The sequence below is a fragment of the Necator americanus genome, chromosome I, assembly GCF_031761385.1.
Source record: "Necator americanus strain Aroian chromosome I, whole genome shotgun sequence".
Classification (NCBI taxonomy): Eukaryota; Metazoa; Nematoda; class Chromadorea; order Rhabditida; family Ancylostomatidae; genus Necator; species Necator americanus.
In genome coordinates, this window is record NC_087371.1 from 36,134,505 (window position 1) to 36,158,056 (window position 23,552).

The following is a 23,552-nucleotide window of genomic DNA, read 5'->3' on the forward strand; positions in this document are numbered from 1 at the left end:
AACGTCATGTAGAACGGTGTTGAGGATTGCTGGAAACCGGTTCTCATCAGGATGCGCCCATTCAAATAATCAATTCCAACAATCGAATCTGCGCGCAAAGTTCGAGACAATAACAGTTCGGGTAAGTGTCGGACGGAATCTGATGCAGAGAAACAAAAGAATTACATAGAAGAGGACATCAAAGAAATAATAGGAACAAAATAGAATCGAATAAAATTAACTTCAAAAAAATAAGAAATAAAGAAAATATTAGGTGATAAAAAAAACTGAGTAAAAGTATCAAAAACATTATTAAAACACGTTAGTAATACATAAACTATTAAATAAAATAAGAAATAAATCAATCCCAAAAAGAAAAATCCAATTTCACGCTACAGAAAAATTATGATAGTTTCTATGCAGCTTAGAGAAAAAAATTAAACTGAACCATTATTATTGAAACTGTTATTTACTATTTATCACTATTATTAGGACTGGACTGTAATCTAACAGCCTGATCTACTACGGATACGAAAATGGATAGTTGAAAATCCGTAGCGTTTGTATTCTAGCCGTTTTAACGTTTTCTCCCTTAGTAGAAGCTCTAAAGCTAACACTATGGATGGGTTTTTTAACGAAAAAAAAATCCTAAAACCAACAAATCGTTATTGTAGTAAAGTATACGGTAAATTAGGAACTTTGTCGAATAAAATATGTATAGTAGAGAGAAGAACTGAAAAAATAGCCAAAAGGAAAAAGTAAAGAAAAATTGACAAATAAATCAAAATAAATCAACTAAATAGGAAATTAACTACAGCAAATTGTTTGAATGCAAAAAAAAAAATAAGCAGCAATAAATTTAGCAGTAACTTTTAACTACTGTGAATGTTAAGAACCTTTGAAAAGTTAAAGAATGAATTTTTCTGGAAACGGGAAAGAAAAAGGCTCACTCAATTCACAACAATTTTTTTACCTTTTAAAAATTGGTGCAAATAGATGGAAAAAAAACTGCGGTAAGAAAAATATTGCTGCTTCAAGTGCTATATATATTTCGAGAGATGGCAGTGATCACTGGTATTGTATCCTTTACCTACTGGATTGATAGGGAAACCAATTTCATAGCAGTAGAAATCTAAGGGGACTTTAATCGATTTAAGAGATTTGATAGCTTAAGCGTGATGTAAAATTTAGAAGTTTAAGACTGACTTGTTTATTTTCGTGAAATTCCACATCCGTCTGAACGATAAAATTAACCTCGAGGAGAAAATCACTCGTCTTTTGGCAGGCGCTAGTTGGTGTGCGATCCCCGCACGATCTTTATCTGTACAAGTTTTGACTCGGGACGACATATTTACAACATGTACTACATAGGTGAATGCACAAGTAATAGCTTTTTTAAACTTAAAAGAAAAAGAAAAAGAAAGGAGAGAAGGAAAAAGAAAGAAAAAAAACTGAAGGATAAAACTTAAGAGAGAAAAGTTACTGAAAAAGAAAAAAAAAACTAAAAAGAAAACTTAAGAGAAAACAAGTTAGCAAGTCGAATAACATGTTACTTGAAGAACCATTTCTTTCTTTACAACATACTGCCTTTTCGTTTTTATTCCGATTTATTTTTTTTTAAATTTTCAGTCAAATATTCTATTCAACACGATTTAATTCTACAAAATTCCACTGTAAAGACAAAGACGGTCATGTGTTCTTAATATAAAATATTTGAATTCTTAATATTATGATTTGGACTACATGGACGTGATACCAGGACGTGAGGCTTTCAGTCAACTGAGAGAATGAGTAGAAATCATCGAAAATGCTGTTGCATCGTGTTCGAACTCAAGTGGAACCAGACCTGGGCGGTGATCCGGTACAGTGACACACACACACACACACGTACAAGTTTTTTCCGATTTTAACGACTATTTAATTCCATCATAAATCACTTGGAAATATATAACTGCTATTAACTGTTTATTTTTTGTTCCAGAAGTTTCGAAAGCCAGTTTTGCTGCAGAATGCAAAACATCCGTGCAATTTGGGGATTAACACTCCATAGAGTCCAGTCAATAAAACAAAATAACGCAATTGTTGATTATAGAGCAATAACTTTCAGAAAATTCTGGAACAAAATTACTTATCTCTTAAAAAAACCGAAGGAAATAATATTGGTATTAAGTGAAAAAATACATAGTAAATAGTAGTATTAAGTAAATAAATTGTAAGTAAATTAAATAACTAAATTTAAGGAAAAATTACAGTTACGTAAATGGAGTAGGGTAGAAATGAAACAATACAAATCTCACCAAATATTAATTGACAGTTTTTTTTTCAGTACAACTAAGAATGAGAACTAGATGTTTTTCTTCTATCAAAAATATCCACTCAAACAAAATATCCTATGCTATATCCTAATCTCTCTGTCCTTGCTGAATTGAGTTCATCCTAAATTTGTTGAAAAATACATTGTTGAAAAATAGGATGGATTTTTTTCCGAGCTTTGAAGTTCCGTTTGGCAAATTTTACTTCTGCTTAAGAAAATATGCACTTCCACTAAATTCCAGATTTCAGATTCATTTCAAATCTCAAATTTTATGCTTCTGCTAGAAATGCTTTTCAACAGTGATCATTGGTGATCGATTATTTTTGTTTGGAGTTTACCGCATGTCTGTATTTTTGCGGAAGAACTGTTCTTCAAAAATTTCCAAACTTCCACATACACCAGATCTGAGTTGATAGATGTTCCAAACAATTTTTTTCACGGGAATGAAATTTATTTTTCTCCACCAACCAATGTTCCTCTTATTTTCTTTCTTTCTTTCTTTCTCCTTTCGTCCAGTAGTCTTTCTCTCAGAGATACGCAGTTTTTTAAACGGATTCTTGTTGGAAATGTGCAATTTATTTTACAACAACCTTGAAAAAAATATGTTACGAGTGAACACACAAAAGCACTGATTAAGGTGTTGAGGTCTGTTGTTCCGAAAGACCTGAGTCAAAACGGAAATTCATGCGGTAAACAACGACGTATTCACTCAAAAATACAGCTGCAATAGATTTTTTTAAAAGTTCTCAAGAAATAAGGGAGTAATTAAAACAAAGTTGAAAGTCGCATGCACCATGTTGGTGCAAATAAACCTCAGAACCGAAGCAACTTGCAGATTTGTGCACATGAACCTCGGAACCGAAACAATTTGCAGATTTCAGCGACAGAATTTCTTTTCTACTGCCTTCCAGTGGGCATTCCACGTCTCCAAATCAAATCCGGAAAAGGTTGAACGCATCTCGTTCCGTTTCCTCACGTCAGCATTATTGCAATCAACAAATAGAATATGAACAGTTAATTTACTGTACCACGACACACCCATTCTCGGAATAACCCATGAATTGTTTTCTGTTCGAATAAAGATTGAAAAGGGCACGGGAAAAGAAAGAAAATAAAAGGAACATTGGTTTTATGGGAAAAAAATAAATTTCACTCCCTTAAAAAAATTGTTTGGAACACATCTATCGAGTCAGATCTGGTGTATGTGTAATTTGGAAATTTTCTTCTGGTGGTTTTTACGCAGAAATACAAACATGTAGTAAACACCAAACAAAATCGATCAAGATCGATCACCAATGATCACTGAACGAGAACAGGTGTAAAATGGAAGTAAAATCTTACAGTCATGATTTCAGTCATGGAATCGGGTTATAGTTACGAGGGAACAATTATCCACATCAGATATCCTCAACCGGGCGAGCGCCAATCGATATCGATCGGCGAAAAAGCAGATAGAAGAGCAAAAGCATGAGGCAGACGCACAGAAAATGGGGTAGCGTTGCGGCAGCGTCGCGTCCAGCTGGATGAACACATTCGGCGGCGACTGTATTTGCTAACAAAAAGGCACCACAACTGCGTTCTGCTCCAACATAAACATTGCAATATTCCTGAACAGCAGCAATTCACGGGTATTACTCACTCATAATCATTAAGAAGCGTCCTGTCGCAGAAAGTTCTGGAAAAAAGAAAGCAGAACGAGCTCTATTTACGACTACGCGTTTTTTCCTACGGTTGCTAACACGATTCTGCTTTATCACGAACAAATTTAGTCATTTCGTTAGGAAATACAGCCGAAATAGCAGTTTCCCGTCCTCGAAAGCACTTTTCGAGGGACGCTTCGATAATTAGCACTCTTTGAAGCAAAAATGGTTCTTTACATAGCTAGGAAAGAATATCACCCGTGAAAAACCTCCTACAAAACCAAACTTCTGATCAATTGAACCATATTGATCAGTTTATCCAACGACGCAACCATTTACACCTATCGAGACGACGAAGTGAAAGCGCATGAATTGGATCAGGGATGAAAATTAGTAGAGAAAATACTATCAATTCAATTGAATGAGTTCTAAAGTATGTTAAGGTATTAAATAATAATGTTTTTCTAACATAATATAGATAAAATATTATAAAAGAGATATTGAATCACGGGATACGTGATAAAATTCACACGATCGCATCGAATTTGTCAGCATGGTGTAAAGTGTAGCTTCGTCAAATGAACTGATTAGTCTGTTGCTTCTGCTTATTCTCTGATGGACGCGGTATCCTGGATGATTTCTCCAGGACGGATGGAAGATATTGCAATTTGGTACATGTGAACTATCAAAAACCTAACAACATTGGAAATTTCCGTACTGTCTTTAGATTGAAATAATTGGATAATACGATTTTGTTTGTAGAGTGTACCTTGTTCCGTGCCATAGTAAGAAATTTCCAGAAAAAAACTCCAGAAATTCCAGAAAGAAATTTCCAGAAATTTACTCCCAAAAAACTACGTAAATTTACGTGATTCCCCCAAAATCAAAAATTGGCCAAATCACCAAGCTATTTGCAGCTGATCACAATTATCCGGCTCATTAGAAGCTTTAGTGAGGAGCTATGAATCCAGAGAAAGAATGAAAATTATGGATTTTCATGAAAGTATTCGATAAATTCCTTCAGATATAGGGGACATCGATAAACAGAGTGGAAGAAAGAGTGGAAACCTTCCTTTCAGAATTGAGAGATTCATTTCGATGTTGATCGTAAAAGAACGAATCACACTTCACGTCAGATCCACGAAAGATGAATGATATCAGATCTAGGCGGAATAGGTGCTAGGACAAAAGCGAAAGAGAGATGAGTCAGGCCGCAGCAAGCAGGTTCTACCTGCTAGCGCCTGGATAAACGATAATGCATGCGCTTCCAGGCCATGCACTTTTAGAACTAATAAACAACAAGCAGCAATATTGTCAAAACAAACAAAACAACAATATTGTCATCGAAAACGAACCGAACGCATTCGAGTCTGTCGTGGAAACGGAAGCGGAAACGTGTCTAATGCGAGAATTTTCAATTCTGCAAAAGAATCCCGGAAAAAAAATGTATTCGAAAACTTTGGAACCTTCATGGAAATGAAAGTATAATATTTCCCGTTTCCATGTGAACATAGTACGAATCGTTCGGAAAATTACAAGTTTTACTCACAGGTTAGGTCTATCTGAACCTAGTTCCTAGATCAGTGATCTTTTTTATCGTTCATAAATTAATTTAATAACTAATAGCTAACATTTTTGCCCATGTTCGACTGTCTTTGAATCTCGGCATGTTGAAACGTAGTTTTAACTGATTTCCTTGAGCTGTAGCCAAGATTGGTATCGATCTTTATTAAACAGCGGCTAACGTTTCGGCGATATCGCCTTCGTCAGAGCCTGGAAAACTCAAAGCCATTAGTGACCTATCCCCTCAAGCGCCTCATCACCCTACAGAAAGCACCCAAACGGTAAGCAAACTCAAACAGCAACACATAGGCTAGTACTTACCTCATTAGCTAGACTTGTTAACTCAGCAGACCACCACGTACCACAACTACGAGTCACAAGGGTTTTTATATAGGGACCTCACGGCCCGCCCCGTAGATCAGAACCCGCATAAGTCTTGATACGGGGATAACTCGTTTGTGATCGCAATGCACTCATCCTTCTTGTTCATTTTTGGACTTTTGGCGGTTATCCAAAAGGCCTCAAGCGTTCTGCGTGCTGTGATTTCGGACTCGTAGGATAATATACGAACTTCTACCTCTACTTCGGAGTTTGGATGACATATTCTACGGTGTGCTCCAAGTGGGGTGAAGGTTTTTGATTTTGCGAGTCCATCTAGATGCTCCTTGACCCTAATACACAATGGGCGTCCCGTTTCCCCTATATAATCGTCACCGCACAACCTGCACGTGATACGATACACCACTCCCGATATCGTGCAATCACCCTCTCTGCCACACGGGCAAACCACGCAGCTGGGAGTTGTGCAGAGTCGATCATACACACGGTTACGTACCAGCTTCGCCTTGAGGTTTGCTGGAGGTATTTCCACAACCCTCACGTCATTCTTTAGACCCGCTTTTCGTAGACAGCCCCGTACTGCTCTGCTCATATCATCAGATATATAAGGTAAACAGAAAGGGATCTTCTCTGGGCCATCCACTACGTTGGGTCTTCGAGAGGGATACCGTGCTTGTCGGGTAGCACCATCTCCAGCTGGGTACCCATTGGACATTGCTACTTTATGGGCCGCATTTATAGACCATGCTTTTTCCTGGCTACTCGATGAGACTCTTGCCGCCGTTCTGTACATTTTTATTAAATTAAAGCTAACATTTTTATTATTCATAGGTTTATTATCGGGGTCGCAAGTTTAAAAACATCTATATAAAATAAAGGACCGAGGATTCACCTTCGAGAACTTGGTTGGAACCCCGTGACTCAACGCCAACTCATATTCGTTGCAACAAAAAAAACAGTAAAAATTATATAACTTATGATATAATTCGGGCTTTTCTCGTTTTTTGAATAAGAAATAGAAGTATGAGAATTAAAATAAGAAATAAGAAGTTATTTTCACATGCAGAAAAGAATTATCGTTATCTTACGGAGGGATGTGCGAGAAAAGGGAAAATGTAACAAAAAAAATTCCTTTTCGGTAAAGTTAGGACATTTGTGAACACAAAAAAGACGTCGTCACAAAAAAGAAGATAGCTAAGCATGTATTTAAAGTGGAAATGGAACTACAGACAGAAAACTATATTTATTGATTTATAGAATTTTCATATTTTCCAGAAACCTCCATTTCGTGGCGCACTCCATTGCAAAAACTTCTTTTGAATAAAAAAAATCTAGTATAAACTTGATATAATATTAATAGTAGTAATACAATACACATCATAAGTCCAATATGAAAATCTTTTCTTCCAGAATAGATGGAAGCTCGAAAAAAAGGCATTTCTACGGAAGAGTCAGATCGATCACATTAAATCAATAACCAGTTGTAGGGACTAATTATTTAACAGTAGATTCAATTAGGCGAAAATGAATCCATGAAGAGAATTTTAAAAATTACAAAAAAAAAATAAGTTAAACTAAAAACAAAACGACCAAAATGAAATTAATTAAATGGAAATAAAATTATAACCAATAAAAATTTTGGAATACTTCTCGCAAAAAAAAAGCCTTCGCAAATGAGTCCGCGGAGAAAATTTCAAATTTCTTGAAAAGATCCCAATCTTAATTGGAAAAGGAACGAAGCCATAATTTAAAAATCATAAAAAAGAAAAAAGAGTATGAAAAGAAATGAAAGAAAGATGCAATACAAGCTACAATAAAGAAGAAAAAAATTCTTAAATGGATGTTTAAAATCAAAGGATAATATTTCTGCAGACATTTTTTCAACATTTATAGCTAACGTTCAAAATTTCTAGTGTTCTTTTAACTCAGTTTCATTAGCTATTGTTCATAAATTTCCAAAGATTCAAAAAAGATGAGACGGAAAAGAAAAAATATGAGCGGAATTCTTTTTTTTCTAGCTGGAAAAATTGCTATTTTTCCAGAAATACGTGAGATCGTACAAAAGCAACAGCACGATTGTTTTACGTGACCGATTGCAATTCAAACTTCAAGAAGATCCATCGATAAGAACATCAAAAACTCAAAGAAACAGAAGAATTTCCGGAAGTACTATCGATCGTTCATGTCGGCCTTGTTAGCGCGCGATGTCCACCACCACCACCGCCACCACCAGCGCGACCAGTCGACGAACCGGTCCAGGCAGGGGTGGCGGCGGCGGCGGCGGTGGTGGCGGCTGCGCACTCCGAGAGAGGATGGTCAAGCCATTGCGACAGTAGAGATGAGAAAATTTAGACGCATACCTCAATCCCGTCTTCACTACAACAAAAAACACTTAATTAACCTTTACACGCACCTTTTAAGTGATCCATAAAACTATTAGGCTTGATCCAGGTCAAATTTGTGATCAAAATCAATTGTACTCAGTGATCAACTAGTGATTAGTGGAACTGATGGTCAAAATCGATTCAAAATCAAAACTGATCCATTAGTGGTTAGTGCAATAAATGATCAAAATCAATTGTACTAATGGCCCTCCATTACTGAGGCATTGATCAGATCGCTACCTCAACGGCATCACCCCACGAGTCTGGGGTTTCAGATTTCAGGTGGCCTATGCAGGATCTTAGATTATCGGGAAGAGGGTGATTCCGTCCATTTCTTCCAAATTGCCGTAAAAAACGGCCCGTCCACAAGATACGGCGCGTCCACAAGGCTGACGCGCTCCAATCGAACTCGAATCGTGGAAAACAGCGCTCCGGAACGCTTGAAGCCGCATCTTCCGGGCTGTTTTTTTACGGCGACTTTGACCATCCGAAACCCATATCACGTCAGATTCGCGGGGTGAAGCCTTTAAGCAGGTTGCAACCAATCTTAACATATTGATATTTCCAAAGAAAATAGGTAGTGAACAACCATCGTTGTGAGCTACACTACCTATTTTTCAGATCAATTCAGCTTACTTCGATCTGGATTCGCAAAGGGCGCTGGTTTGACAAGAAAAGGTAGGGAAAGTTCTCTATTTCTCCCTCTCTCTCTCAAAAAAAAGCAAACTCACAGGATTGGCACATTCTGTTAAACGATTCACTGGAAAACTTTGGCACTTCATTTGTACCTTGTAAAAAGGTTGATACTGATTAATGTAGTCAACAAAGGCCTGGTACCGGCCAGCTTTCTGACACCGTCCAGTTTCAGTTGAGCGAAGTACTTCTCCTAAGTTTCTATTCCCCGAGATCCTCCGATTTTAGCCGCTTTCAGAAGTCAAAAGTGAAGCCCGGAGAAATCCAGAGTCTCGATTTCCACATGCTTCTGATTATGAATACAAAATAGTTCTAAATTAAAATGTACGCATGCTAGAATTCATCGAATTCTGCAAATCAATCATTAACATAGGCTAATCGATTTACCTGAATGATTTTGAGTTTCTTCGTTTCCTTCAGATGTCAATACAATAATGCAGAGTTAAGCAAAGATTTGATTTATTTGAATGGTTTTGAGTTTTCTCTATTTTGATTATTTAAACCCAAATACAACCATCAGAGTGAGCGATACAGAATAACAGAAGAATAACAGATAATGAAGCTTTAAAAGGTAAAAGTACACGTTGAAAGAGAAAAGAAACTGTGTACATAAGATGAAAATACAACCACCTTTAGCACCTGAACTATACCAGTCAAATGCGGAAATAATGAAGAAAACAATGAACGATGCGTCCTAAACCACCAACTTTGGAAAAAAAGAAAATTCAGAACTAGTTAACCCTCCAATACTTTCTATCTTTATAGATACTCAACAGACCGTACATTCCTAGAATGTCAAGAAAAATTCCTCTAATGATTGGAAAACTTCAGCATCATTTCGTTCTCATCAAGAACAGTGCTGATTTCAGAAAGTATGTTCGGATCCATGCAGATAAAATCGTGAATATTATTCAGTCCATTCTTGTAGATCTTTTCCCATTGTGGTGGAGGGGCCATCCACGATCCATTTTCGGCTATCATATGCGATCGATCACTCGAAAAATTACTGAGGAACTCGGCGCAGGGAATAACTCGGAAGAACCTGAAAATGTGGATGAAACTATGTAATCAGGAGCTCGAATCCGACCTTCTAAAAAAGAAAACAATACTGAAGGAGAACTATAATACTATTGTTACATTACAACTTATTCATCGTCTCATGAATCTATCTTTTTCGAGTGGCGCACACATATTACATTCCAATAGTTTACGTATTTTATTATTTTCTTGGACCTGTAATTATATTTATTCTTGCAAATACAAACAGAATGTATTCTTCCCCCAAAATCTGAGGAATCACACCATCCTGATGATTAAATCTTGAATAATCTTGATCTTGAATGACGCTAATACTTCTACCGTATTGTTCAAACTACTGAAATATATTCGACTGCGAGTAAGTACAGTGCTCAGAGTATTAGGATTCAAGTACAAAGCTTAGAAATGCAATACGTCCATTATTGAGCGTAGCAATCGAATACGTAGTTCAATTAATGTTTAAAGGAAAATATGATATTCATAACTTATAGATCAGCTTTTGAGCTTCTGTCCTTCAGATTTCAATGAACACATTTGGTTTTTATGGATCTTCTTAAAAATCTTATACACATCAAATAACTTTGGAATAAACAAAGAAAGATCACTCAAACAATTCGTATCCATTCATGTCACCATCTTTTTAAAAAAAAATTATACCGAACCTCTAGTAGGAACGGAAACTTATATCGAACTTTTAGTCGTAAGTTCGTGAAACATTACCTTTCTGTTATTAATTTTATAATTAATAAATTGAATTTGATGGAAGAAACGACTGAATTTGCTGAGATCCAACTGTTTTTTTAAAACACTTGCAAAGTTCTTTTTCTAAGCTTGCTCTAAGCTTGTGGCAGTCCGCAGAGGGGCTTCTACACAAGCACAAAAATAAGCGTATTCTGCCTAAACACTGATGGAACTTCGCTTTATTGTTTCTAAATATACAAACAATATTCTGATTTTTTCACCTCTTGTATTCAGGAGCAATGTTCCATCCTTCTGGCTGAACAGTCGCAATCCAATAATGATCAAAAGTGCATGGAAATTCAAGAATAGTATCAAGATCCCAAACCAAGGATTCTTCGACATCACGTACTTCAACAAGTACAACATGATAATCCCAAAGTACAAAAGGCCTGCAAAATAATTAAGGAATAAGAAGACATAGAAATGAGATACAAAAAGAAACCTTTCTTTAGCAGCTTTCTGGGCAAACAATGGCACACATTTCGATGCATTCGAGACAAAAACAGCGAAGAAACGTGAGCGCTGATCCACAGGCACTCGCTCGCATAGCCTAAGTGGATGCATCCATTCACCTCATGTTGTTGATGGGTGTTTTTTTTTTTTCGTCGAAAAAAAAACTTATGGATGTTCATTAGAGTCAGCAAAGAGCCGTTCAGATACAGCACGACTTTTTCAAGAAACACCATTTGCCATTGCTAGATTAATGAAATGGTAACTATCTGTTAAAAAAATTTAAGTGGGTGCATCAGTGCACTTTCAAAGCCCATCATTCCCAAGCAGTTTATTATTCCTTAAACAACAATTGAATCTTCTGCTATGAATGCCAATGAAGCACTATAGCTCTATTTTAGTATTAGTTCCTGTATAAGAACACCGAGTAGCTCAGCAAAAGAACAAAGCAATATAGACGCAAATGCGGTCTGCGATTGCTGTTGTACAGAAGCCGAACTACGTCTATTACGAGAACCTTCATACTCTTTCAAGTTCCCATACGGTTTTTATTCACCAAAGACAGCGTATCGCTCATTCATTAATAGAAAGAACCAGAATCTGTCCAAAATCAACGCAAATCATCTGGATCCGGAGCACTCGCAGATTTGAAGAAGTGAAAACAGTTGGAAAAGAACCAAGCAGGATAATATGAAAGCTTTACTATTCACCTTCCGAAAGAAAGTCAACAGCAGATAACACACTCAACATTTACTTCTCATAGTTTCTCAGTCCTTCCATTTCCCCTTTTGTCACACTAATAATATAAATAAATCAAAGCAAAACCGCATGTTGGCAGCCCCTTCTAAAAATAACAAGATCAGATGTCGGAAACAAACTTAAATAGAAACAAGAAGATTGAAAATACCAGAAAAAAAAAACTCACTTGTATACGTTCTCTTCACAATAACAGCTTGTGTAGTCACACTCTTCACGCGCACCGAACGAAAACCGCATAAACACCAAAGCACCGTACTGAAGCGTTTCGTGACATTTTTAAATGTCAAAACGTGAGAAAAAACATGAAGCTGTATAGCTCTGACACCAAGAAGGGATATGAAAAACTAAGGTTTACTACAATCACTAATTATCACCAGGTATCACTGAGCAAGGAAGCGAATAAAACCAGTAATCTCTGACAACACGGAGAAAACTCCAACAAATCGAATTCCAAACACTAACTACTAACTTAAAAAGTGTGAGAAACCTAACAAAGCTGTGATTAATCGCTATAAGATCTAGTTAGACATCTAGTTGAACACAAGTAGCACTAGGATCGAAATATGGTGCAATAGCAGGACGAAGTTCTTGTGTGAGGAAGCGCATCGTTTGTGACTCACAACGGCCAGTGAAATTAAGCGGCTCGCCCACTATGGCCATGACACGATCGCGAACCTGAATGTAAGAGAAGAATCAAGATTAACTGAGACACGCTTAACCATGAGAAACCTATGGAATATGGATTTTATCAAAAGTAAGCAAATATGCTCGAATTGCAACACTCACTAAGAAAACTGTTTCTTATTGGTTTTCTCTCCGCTACAAGAATGGAAATGTTCAACCGGGGAATCAGCCACAGAGACAAATGATAAAATTTTGAAGAAATACGTCTAGTATGAAATCCCGAAAGGGAAAAAGGAAAAAAACAACTAACCGAATCAAAGAATGGATCACTCAGTATATCCTCCATACGCACGACTTCGGTACTTTGTCGTTTCTTTGCTTCAAGGGCTGTGGTACGAATCATTGCATGAGCCTTAAAAATAGCTGTAGCCTAGTTACACAATACACAATCACTGCTGAAAATGTAAAGAGTAAAAGAGGAAAACGTTTGATTTGAGATTTCACCTGTTGTCTGTCAACACCTTCTTCGGTTAGTAGCATCATGGCTTTCTCTAGTCCTAGAAAGGGCAACTCTTCTCGAACCACACGAGCGACGTTTTCACTCTGGACGGTTAGTCCTTCGAAGATGTTCTGGAACAACCTCATTGCAGTAACCGTAATAATTGATGGTTTTAGTTTAGAACCTTTACTGCTCTCCGCTGACAGGAAGCAAAAATTATGAGGCAAAACTTCACAACACTTGAAAAGTCTTCGAGTTGAATAAATAGGTAAAACGCTTACTTGAAGAGTTGTAAGCATTGCTTCAGTAGAGAGTAACGAATCTGGCAACAACATCCTGCGTCCGGCTGAGTCATCTAGAGTGCGTTCTAATCCTTGATCACTCAATATGCTTAACGCTTCCTTAACAGCTTTGTATTGAGGAGTCTCTACTTCCAGAAGGAAAAAGAAGAAAATGTACCTGTGGCATATGTATGAGCTTCCTGGCAAGAGAGCAACATCGTTCACTTTTCATCGGATTCTTTTTGTAAGGCATCGCGGAAGACCCAATTTGATCCTAAAATGAAAAACTAGGATGATGATACAGTTTACTTTTACAGTCTCAACAATTGTGAACTACCGCATACTTTCTCAAATGGTTCCAGAAGCTCTCCCATAGCTTGCAGGACTCTTATATCAGTACATATTTTCTTTACGGAGGAGCCAATAACCGCAAGTGCACAAATAAGATGAACATCCTTAAAACTCCGCTGTTCTATGGAGAAGTCATTGGATTATATATTACAAATAAAATCACCTGTTGCCTAGAGTATGTCTGCCCAGAAATAAAGAACTTGTGAGTGAAGCCTGCCTTTTTGGTGACTAATTCATCTAGCTTTTCCACCTTTAGCGGGATAAAGTAAAGAATTATGGAAGAAAACAACGGTTTTGGTCAACGAAAAAAACCAAACCTTCTCCTCGTCCCCAGCGAAAAGTGTCAAAAAAGAGTCCTGAGTTCCAGTAGCTCCTTTTATTCCACGAAATTTCATTGTATTGTGAAAGTGCTCCAACTAAACGGAAGAACTAAAACTCCACGTGGCAGACAGAAGTGATAGGCATTTGTTCGGAAACTAACCTGCTTAAACGCCATAAGGAGTTCCTGTGCCCAGAGTGCAGCCCTTTTCCCTACTGTAACCAAAGATGCGGTTTGATAGTGTGTTCGTCCAACAGTCACATGCGATTTCTCACGCTCAGCAAACGCTGCCATTCTGTCGAGCACTGTGGCAATCCTGCAACACATTGCACTACGGCAATATTTAAAAGGATTTTTAAGTCGAAAACATCGTGTTAACGTCGAGGAACAGGAGAAAAGATCTCTATGAAAGAAAGTATATGTTCGACTTGATTTTGTTCTCGTTTTTCATTCCCAAACAATAAATAAGTCGACAAGCAAATGTTAAAAGGGAGATTCTCTACAATTCACACCAAATACCGCTTATTATGCCGCCACTTCTAAAGCTACCACTACAGGAATTCTTTAAAAAGCAGAGTTAGTATTAAGGTTGCGCGCTGATACAGCTATAGACGGAGTGAACTCATGAAAAAAAAAGAAATTCGAAAAAAGTGAATTGAATCTAATACCTAACTACGAAAATCTCCAAAGAATGCGTTCGAAGACCAAAATCCTAATTTCTTTGCTTCACATCACCTTTCTCAGAAGCAAAGGAGAGAAAGCTACTTAGTAGTAGTACTTGTAGAAAGCTTGATAGTACTAGTACTTATTTCATACTCACACTAATAAAAAGAAACACTAATGTCAACATGGTATAACTGACTTTAGAGCCAAGTCGGCAGTGTGACAAACAAGTGAGTATGGTATCTGACACTCACCATGAACTGCTTTTTGTTCATCAATCGGAGATTAAGATTGGTCCTAAACTTTCTGGGGATTTTCGTCTCAACCGTAGCAGACAGTTCTGACTTTACCTGCACAAAAGATGCTTTACACAGTCACGGATCACGATGAGATCAGCGTTATCTTGAACAAAACAAGATGTAGCTCCTAGATGAATAATTCCAGCGGCATTAGGGCATATCTGAAGCAGATCCCATTCATAAGGAAAGATATTAACGGAGAAGAAGTGAGACGAATATAATATTGTGCGTACCGCACCAAATGCGTGATTGTGTGCCATTACATCGTGTTTTAGACGTCGCTCTTCATCGCGAATTTTCTGCCAGTCAATATTGTCGCGCATTTTTTTCATCTCTTCAATCGCTTGAGGGGTAATCTGGAATTACTGCACACTCAACTACTTGGGTACGAATTTGGGGAAATGTCGCATACATCATCCAATACTAACGCTTAGGATTTAGGACCCCGACTGACTTAGCCATACACTTCCAGTAGGCCTCAGGAGTTTGATAATGTTAAAACATTAGGTGTTCCTACTCTATTAATATATTATATTACTACTATATTAGTAATTCTAGCCTACATGACATGAGCCCTCTGAAACGAATGCTTTTATTTTAGGGTCCCGACTGACCTAGGTGGTCACTTCCAGTGATGAACTGTCCATTGCTTTCTTAAAGGCATCACCCCAGGAATCTGAGGTGGTACGGATTTCAGGTGGCGTATTCGTATACATCGGCATCGAGCGTTCTGGCGCGCTCCAACCGAACTCCTTGTGGGAAATAGTGCGCCGGAACGTTTGAGTCTCCGTCTTCCGGGCCGTTTTCTACGACAAGTAGGAGGAAAGGAACGGAATCACCCTTCTCTCAATAATCTACGATCCCCTTTACGAATACTCCACCGGAAATCCGTACCACTCCAGATTCGTGAGGTGATGCCTTTAAATGGGAAAGCCACTTTGTTAGTCAAGAACGGTCTTTATGCTCTGAACTGCAGTTCGATCACAGCAGTGTTGGTTATCCTTTAACTACATTTCATTTTTCCCTCGCATTCGCCTAGAAGACGAAAATACTTGAGTATAGATTATTCTTGGCCACTATGTGTACTACCTGTTTCAGGCCCAGTTCCATCTCCGACTCAGCAAGCCATATCCATAGCTGTCGCCATAGAATCGTCTGGAAAACAACACACACCATCTTGAGTTGTAAGGATTGAAGCTAGAAGAGAGTGAATTACCTTATTCCTTTCGGAGAGGATTTCAATCAGAGGGCTACGCTTGCAATATCGTGAAGCAAGCACAGATTCGTAACGATCCTCTGGACACGTCCCCATAGTTCTGTTTAGTACTAATTTAGATGGTTACAACTAGATGTACCGCATAGAAAAACAAAATGATAACGCTGGCAACAACATCATAGCGCTTCAAAACCGACACAAAGCATACACACGAATTCTAGACTGAGTAACATTGAACACAGCCCACCCCTCCCTGAGAGACTCCCGCCACCTCGTATTCGAGATAAGAGATAAAGGGACTTCCCGCCAAGATATGGAAAAATTTTGAAGGTTCGCTGTCACTAGGAAACAGAAATGTGGATGAAACTGGACACATGCCCACCTTCCGCCGCGCGGCTAAAAACCGTCGGTGTCGTTGGCGCACGCGAAATGAGAGCAGTCATACTAAATAATAACTGGCTTGTTCTGTCACAGAGGCGGGTGTAGTTTAGTGCTTAGGTCCCGCTTCCTACAGGATCGATCGGAAATTCGAATCCGCCCTAGTGCTCACCAAGCCTTTCATCCGTCCGGGGTCGACAAATTGGTACCAGACTTTTCTGTGAGGATAAAAACACTGACTTGACCCACCGGCTAGCCACCGCAAGTCATTGTATAGTCCATTTACACGTTCGTAAACCTTAAACAATTCTGAATTTAAGTGAACGTGGGGGCACATCCCAAGCCGAGCGAAGATTAACGCCAGAAACTCTATACTTTATCCTTTATTCTGTCACACGTGTATCCGTGGGTATATTTGTATGCGAGTATGTGCTGCGATTGGATCGAGGTGGGACCATCAGAAACTACAGCGGTGATTTGTTGTAGCAAAGGGTAAGCGGTTGCGCTCGAAGCAGGGCATTGGAGCAAAGCCGCATTATAGTGGTTACGATCGACAGGGGTATCTTTGCCAGCTTCATGGAAGAGATTATTCAGATGATTTGAACCAAATTCTCGACATTATGTTAGACAGTTTGCGGGAATTACCACTGGTTCATTAGAGTCAGGTTGGGGGCATCGCAGATTACATCGAGCAACGATGTCAGCAAAGGTCCTCGCTGGATTCTAGCCGTACTGCTTCGAGCGCAACCACTTACGCAACTGCACTGTGCTTCACGTCGTTTTAACCCGACTATAGTTCTCTTGCACATATGCCTTTGTTTGTCCGTATGCAAAACTAACACAAAGTGCCAGTCAAAGGGATGAACAGACGATGCTAGAAAAAGTGACTGGATCTGGATTACGATAAAGCGTAACCCTAAGGAGCAAAAGCAAGCCAAAAAAAAAATGATTACAGAAGAATAGATGGTTTTTCCCCACAATTTTCGAGTGGCAATTCCGAATAGGACTTCTTATCACTGTTATCTACGGTAGAAACCGAAGAGGAACTGGCTTTGAATACCAATCCCTTGTGAAAATACAGCTAGCACTTCTTATGAAGGGTTGGAATGTGCAAAGGAGAACAGTGTGTGCTTCCGAAGTTACACAACTTGATGTAGTTCAAACGTAACCATTTATTGATTTGTTTAGTTCAGTTGTGGGAATGGGAATCCGAATAAAACAAAATCATAGTAGAACATTTTAATAAGAAGATCCATATGGTGGTGGTTGGTAAGAATAGCCTTTCTCGTTTCCTGTTGTTCTAGGGTACCTTTTGTAGTATGGCGTGTTCGAGAAGAAGAGAGGGACGTTCCTGAAAAGAAAACATCGAGAATTGTTCCTTTATGTTCCTGTTTGTTTATGCTATGTCATAAGCTTGATTTTACTCACTTATGTAACGAGTGGATGTTTCAGAAACGTTATATTTCCTCAAAATTGCTATAAGATCTTCGCGGAATTCTGATTGCTTAGAACTAGCGTATTTTATGATGTGATAGTGGTTTAGGTAAGATCTGAAGTCGCAACGCCTGAAAATCTATAGTTGAACATTTGAAATTTCTTCCCAACAATAATTAAACGTATCCTTCAACCATATTTCTTACAAGCATAACTGTCAACGCAATCTAAGAATATACTCGAATACGCAATCAAAGAATATACTATCAATGTCAACGTAATCAAAGAATATACTCACCAATTTTGTGGGAAGAAGTGATTGTCGTCAAAAGATCCACGTTCAAATTCATCTTTTGTTGTCCATCGCATCATCCGAGCATATAATCGCTCCATAAAACACGTCAGATTCTGAAACAATGATTTCTTCCTTGGATTTCTGTGCTTTGTTGTCGTTGTTACAAATTTCACACTCACCGTTTCGCATCCTTGACAATGATTTGTAAAATTTCTCCACGATTGCTTCCTAAAATAGGAACTCTATAGAAGACTGCATTCACTTGGATACAGAAGTCCACCTGTAGCGTTACATCTTTACGGATGAATACTTCGAACCAATGTTCTGCTTACCTGAGACATTTATCCGAAAATCCAGAAACAAATCTCTCTAATGGATCCCGTACAATAGCGATCATACCCCAGATATTCGGATCGGAATTGTAATTATTGTAAATTATAGGAATATTATCGTATTCATTCCGCTTTAAACAAAATCTGAAATGTCGTAGCGTTAGAAGAGAAAATACCGGAAGAAAAATTCAAGTATGACCTTATTTGATACAAATCACCAGTGAGATTCCGGTTATTCATTAGAAATCCATCCGTGTCGAACAGAAAACATAAAATAGCAGTGAGCACAGTGGATAAGTTTTTTGCAATGGCACATCCAATTAAACGGTATTTATCCGCAACCTGAAAAAAAAGAAACACGGTTCCTATATTGAGAAATGAATGTCGCATAGTGAAATAATAGTGTCAAAGCGATACGAAGCTTGCTGAAATTGTGGAAGAGATTGTTCAGTGGAGGGGTTAGGGTGATTTCAACGATGAGCGGAGCGATGGAGAAGGGTCCCCGCCTGACCCAAACTAAAGTCCCAAACTGCTCTGTGCCGCTTCCCGCGCAAGCGCTGGGACGCTGCAACTGCGCTCCGATCTTCAGATCATTTTGATCAGACTATACGACCCTTCCTTACACGGATCACTCCAACTAGAGAGATGACAGCCGACTGAACGCCAAGCTAAACACTAAGCGAACGTTGTCGGGTCCCAAGGTGGCGCACAGGGGGAAGCGCGGGCCAAAGTCCTCGTTGCGCCTGTCCTGAGACGCGGACGGCTTCAAGAGACGGGCTCGCTCCTTCTGCTTTGCTGTGTATCCCTATGACCATCGTGACATCGATAATCTACCTATTTATTAGTTGTTCAATAACACAAAATTAGAAATCTCCTCCGTAACTGGATTTATGTTTACTTGCTGTGCTTACTAGGTGTTGACGAATCTTTATTAGTGCCTTGATACACGACAAGCCATAGTAAGTCACGGTTTATTACGTATGTGATTTAACACCATGGTGCGAGCAGCTTTTTAGGGATAAGGTCCATTGGACGATCTGAGGGAGTGCGGGTTTCAGGTAGGTTATGCCTATACGGGGTCGTACATTATGGGGAAGAGGGTGATTCCTTCCATTTCTTCCTAATTGCCGTGAAAAATGGCCCAGAAGATGCTGCGCGTGCATAAGGCTGGCGCGCTCCAATCGAACTCATTGTAGAAAATAGCGCGCTGGATCGCTCGAAGCCGTATCTTCCGGGCCGTTTTTTACGGCAATTAGGAAGAAATGGACGAAATGAACCTTCTTTCCATAATCTACGATCCCGTATACGAATACTTTACCTGAAATCCATACTACCTCAGATTCGTGGGGTGATGCCTTTAATAAATTGACTACATGTCCATTAAAAGCTATGAAAGTTATTAAAAGTAAGAGAGGAAATCGAAAGGAACCCACTTTGTATCCGTTCCTAAAACTGAGAAGTGGAGGTACGCACTTCGATGTGTTTTCTCCCATACAGTAATGGAGTAAATTAATACTTTCAGAATGTGGCACAGTGAGAGAAACAGCTGTAAAAGAAACTTTGCCAGCATTTCAGCATTCTATAAATTTGAAAGGTGCAAATAATTAAATGTTGACGGCAAGAAAATGTGCATGATTTTACCGCTCAACTGCTAAAGAGGGCGTATTCGTGCATCATAGGAAACAAAAAAAAAACACTAAACAACAAAAACATCAAAAACAAACGATTAAATTCGTCTTTATCTTAATATTTATACTATATGTTATATGTACTATAACAGATTTAAAATTAAATATATACTATTCGATTTATTTATATACTAGTAAATATTTACATAATATACATAATATATATTAGTACATAATAATTGCACTACATAGGCCCTAAAGTTTTCGCTCCTTCACATTTTTTTCGCATTCCTCAGAGTTCCCACTCTCCTCCCCCTGTCTTTTTGTGGATTCACTCTCTGATTCAGGTTCCAGGTTCCGTGTATTTATATATCAAAAGTCACAATCAAGTCTTCACGATGACTGCTGTGCAAAAACTTACAACTCTCTTCACTTACTCAAAAACATTGCCGACGTGAAGCACCCACATCCTGAACTTCATCTTTTGCCTTTGCTGGGGGCGGCTCGGTTACAAGTCCCGCTGTTTACGCGATCGATCAGAGGTTCGAATCCGTCCCAGTGCTCACGAAGCCTTTCATCCCTCCAGGGGTCGATAAATTGGTACCAGACTTGTCTGGGAGGATAAAAACACCGACTTGACTCATCGGCTAGCCACCGCAAGTCATTGTATAGGCCAGTTACACGTTCCTAAACCTCAAACGATTCTGAATTGAAGTGAACGTGGTGGCGGATCCCAAGCGGATTGATTAACGCCAGAAACTTTATCCTTTGTGCTTCTGCATTTGCCGGGCAGGATCTGAGATAATCCGCTAGATGTCGTTGGTATTTTTTACTTCACCATGCAAATGCTCTGAAATTTGAGTATAGAGAGCTGTGCTACGCGAATTTATTGTTTTTACAATTATTTTTTATATTGGTTGCATTATATATGTTCATGGGATTGTATTTATATTGTACTATCTTATATTTATTATTATTTTTTGCTATTGTTACTTATTGTTAACATTTTAATTATCATTCACCATCATTGTTTATTTTTGTGTTCTTTACTATTTCGTTTATTTACTGTTACTGTTTTGTTTTTACTGTTTTATTTCGTAAGCAGCCCATTGGAGACATTCATGCTATAAATAATGTGGATCAATCGTTAGGGATAAAACACTTCTGATTGCCCATATCCTGAAAAAAATATTTGGTCATGCAAAACACACAGCGCTCAATAAATCCCCTGCAGCGCGCAGCATTGGCAATCAACTCCAAAAAAAAAAAAAACAAAATTTCGAGTAAAATTCGTTCAAAACCTATTCACTAGCATGGTTAACGGAAAAATGTGGATGTCTCATGCGAGATCTATATGTAAGCCATAGTGGAAGGATTCCCTACGATGCTGGTAGAAGCCCAATCATTTACCCAGGGGCCGATCTCGCCAAATTCGAACGTCAAAATGGAATGGATGGAAGGTAATGATATCGGATAATGTTCCCTGTCGATAGTGGAAAAACATTTACGATGCCACTGAAAATTAGATAGAACCTGCTCACATCTACCTTTTTTTATTACACTTTAAAGACTGCTGCAATCTCACCACCACTTTAGGATTATACTGAAAAAAAAATAAAATATGAAAATTGAAAAATTTAGGACAGCTATAACTTCGATCGATATTGTCGATCTTATTGTATAAGGAAACATATTTTCTCCGCTGTTAGCTATAGAATTGGATTTGATCGAGTCAAAATGAACCCAGGTCAGAATGAATCCAGCCTTAATCCAAATCATAACCATTGTTGATGCCGAAAAATCCCAGAAGGTTAGCAATTCAGAATGTCAAATATCCAAGAAGTTCTTTTTTTTTTGTGGAATCAAAAAAACAGCAGATTCAAAAAAATTGAAAATAGATGCATATATTTTATCCTGGGAAGGATCGGGCACAAAAATGGTGGCTCGAGTTTGCTGGCAACTAATACTGAATTTGGTTTCTCAGTAACATTATTGAAAAAATTGTATACAGTTTATAATTGTAACAGTAATTGTAACAGTTGTCTCTTCATAAGGATCATTGAAAAAAATCATCAAAAAATCCATAAATCATTTTAAAAAAAGTGGCATCTTACCTGTTGTCTTCGTGTTGAATTTCGTGTCTTTACACATCATAAGTAGTAGTAGATCATTGTTGTAGATGTTCCATAAGAAATAAGCCAAAGAGAAAACGAGTAATATTTGAAATAATAGTGACATTTTATTACAATGTAGCATTTCTAGGGAATATGGAAAATGTAACCAGTTTTACAGTTGTTTCACTAGTTCTGGCTTTGTCTCATCATCCGGTGTCCGCAACTGTTGGCACATAGGATTATAGAGATTGTCAAAAGTACATGTGGCTGGGAAACTTTATCCATGACAGTACACGGAGTGATAGAGAAATAAGAGGACCTAGAATGAAAAATATACAAATCGCCCATTTTCTACTTGGCTAATACAATTTTATACTATATATGTGTATAAGTTTGCGCTGGTGTAGTATAGTGGTTAGAGGTTCCGCTTCCTGCACGATCGATCACGTGTTCGAATCCGCTCTAGTGCTCACCAAGCCCTTTATCTCCTCCGGGTCGATAAATTTACATCAGACTTGTTTGGGAGGGTAAAAACACTGACTTGACCCGAAAGTACATGTGGCTGGGAAACTTAAAAACTAAAAAACGATGCGGAAGATACGGCTTCGGGCGTTCTGGCGCACTATTTTCTACAAGGAGTTCGACTGGAGCGCGCCGGATTGCTCGAAGCCGTATCTTCCGGGCCTTTTTTACGGTGATTAAAAGAAATGAACCGAATCACCCCCCTCTCCATAATCTACTATCCCTTATAAGAATACTCCTCCTGCACCACCTCAGATTCGTGGGGTGATCCCTTTAATCCACTTTGAATGATCCAATACGTTCCATTTTAAATAATAATAATCGTTTGTGGTTTATTAACAAGTGCCTGGTCTATTTCAGATCGTCCATTACGATCTGATCCTGAAAAAGCTGTTCGCACCATGGTGTTGAATCACATATATAATAAACCATGACTTACTAGAGCCTGCCAATGTATCAGAGCACTAATAAGGATTCATCAACACCTCGTAGGCACAATAAGTAAATATAAATCCAGTTCAAAATGCCGGAATATTAAGAAGAGAGGACTTGGAGATTATTTAGACAATGCCTTAGTTGAATTAACATTAATTAATTAATTAACATGTATTTATAGTGAAGTAAGCATGTTCTTACAAGAATAACGATGATAAGGACATGATAAAGTGATAAGGATTGGTATTTTAATTTAATATCA

At 38.2% G+C, this 23,552-nt stretch overlaps 4 protein-coding genes across 7 annotated transcripts; all 4 read right to left on the minus strand.

Moving 5' to 3' along the window:
* Window positions 1-5,673: 5,673 nt before the first annotated feature.
* RB195_007941 (uncharacterized protein) lies at window positions 5,674-6,628 on the minus strand (the record flags this gene model as incomplete). 2 transcript variants are annotated; one of them, XM_064181852.1, is made up of 3 exons in its annotated part: window positions 5,674-5,706; window positions 5,818-5,863; window positions 5,922-6,550. In XM_064181852.1, 3 exons carry the CDS (start codon window positions 6,548-6,550, stop codon window positions 5,674-5,676), a joined length of 708 nt encoding a protein of 235 aa, XP_064038607.1. The 2 variants fall into 2 exon arrangements, with proteins under 2 accessions (XP_064038607.1, XP_064038608.1); XM_064181851.1 differs by lacking the exons at window positions 5,674-5,706; window positions 5,818-5,863 and having other exon boundaries at window positions 5,915-6,628.
* A 3,094-nt stretch (window positions 6,629-9,722) lies between these two features.
* Window positions 9,723-12,137, minus strand: RB195_007942 (uncharacterized protein; the record flags this gene model as incomplete). The annotated part of the gene is made up of 4 exons (XM_064181853.1): window positions 9,723-9,954; window positions 10,913-11,080; window positions 11,134-11,241; window positions 12,067-12,137. The coding sequence occupies 4 exons, from the start codon at window positions 12,135-12,137 to the stop codon at window positions 9,723-9,725; spliced, it is 579 nt and encodes a 192-aa protein (XP_064038609.1).
* A 285-nt stretch (window positions 12,138-12,422) lies between these two features.
* RB195_007943 (uncharacterized protein) lies at window positions 12,423-16,248 on the minus strand (the record flags this gene model as incomplete). Its single annotated transcript, XM_064181854.1, has 13 exons — window positions 12,423-12,575; window positions 12,835-12,936; window positions 13,029-13,154; window positions 13,305-13,424; window positions 13,483-13,578; window positions 13,649-13,759; window positions 13,819-13,905; window positions 13,973-14,071; window positions 14,137-14,290; window positions 14,988-15,097; window positions 15,170-15,292; window positions 16,026-16,091; window positions 16,153-16,248. The coding sequence occupies 13 exons, from the start codon at window positions 16,246-16,248 to the stop codon at window positions 12,423-12,425; spliced, it is 1,443 nt and encodes a 480-aa protein (XP_064038610.1).
* Window positions 16,249-17,714: 1,466 nt separating this feature from the next.
* Window positions 17,715-22,457, minus strand: RB195_007944 (uncharacterized protein; the record flags this gene model as incomplete). Of its 3 annotated transcripts, XM_064181857.1 has the most annotated exons (9): window positions 17,715-17,881; window positions 17,959-18,095; window positions 18,263-18,372; window positions 18,439-18,487; window positions 18,592-18,735; window positions 18,791-18,933; window positions 19,215-19,259; window positions 20,025-20,137; window positions 22,334-22,373. In XM_064181857.1, 9 exons carry the CDS (start codon window positions 22,371-22,373, stop codon window positions 17,715-17,717), a joined length of 948 nt encoding a protein of 315 aa, XP_064038613.1. The 3 variants fall into 3 exon arrangements, with proteins under 3 accessions (XP_064038613.1, XP_064038611.1, XP_064038612.1); XM_064181855.1 differs by lacking the exon at window positions 19,215-19,259 and having other exon boundaries at window positions 22,334-22,457; XM_064181856.1 differs by lacking the exon at window positions 19,215-19,259.
* Between the last annotated feature and the right edge of the window lie 1,095 nt (window positions 22,458-23,552).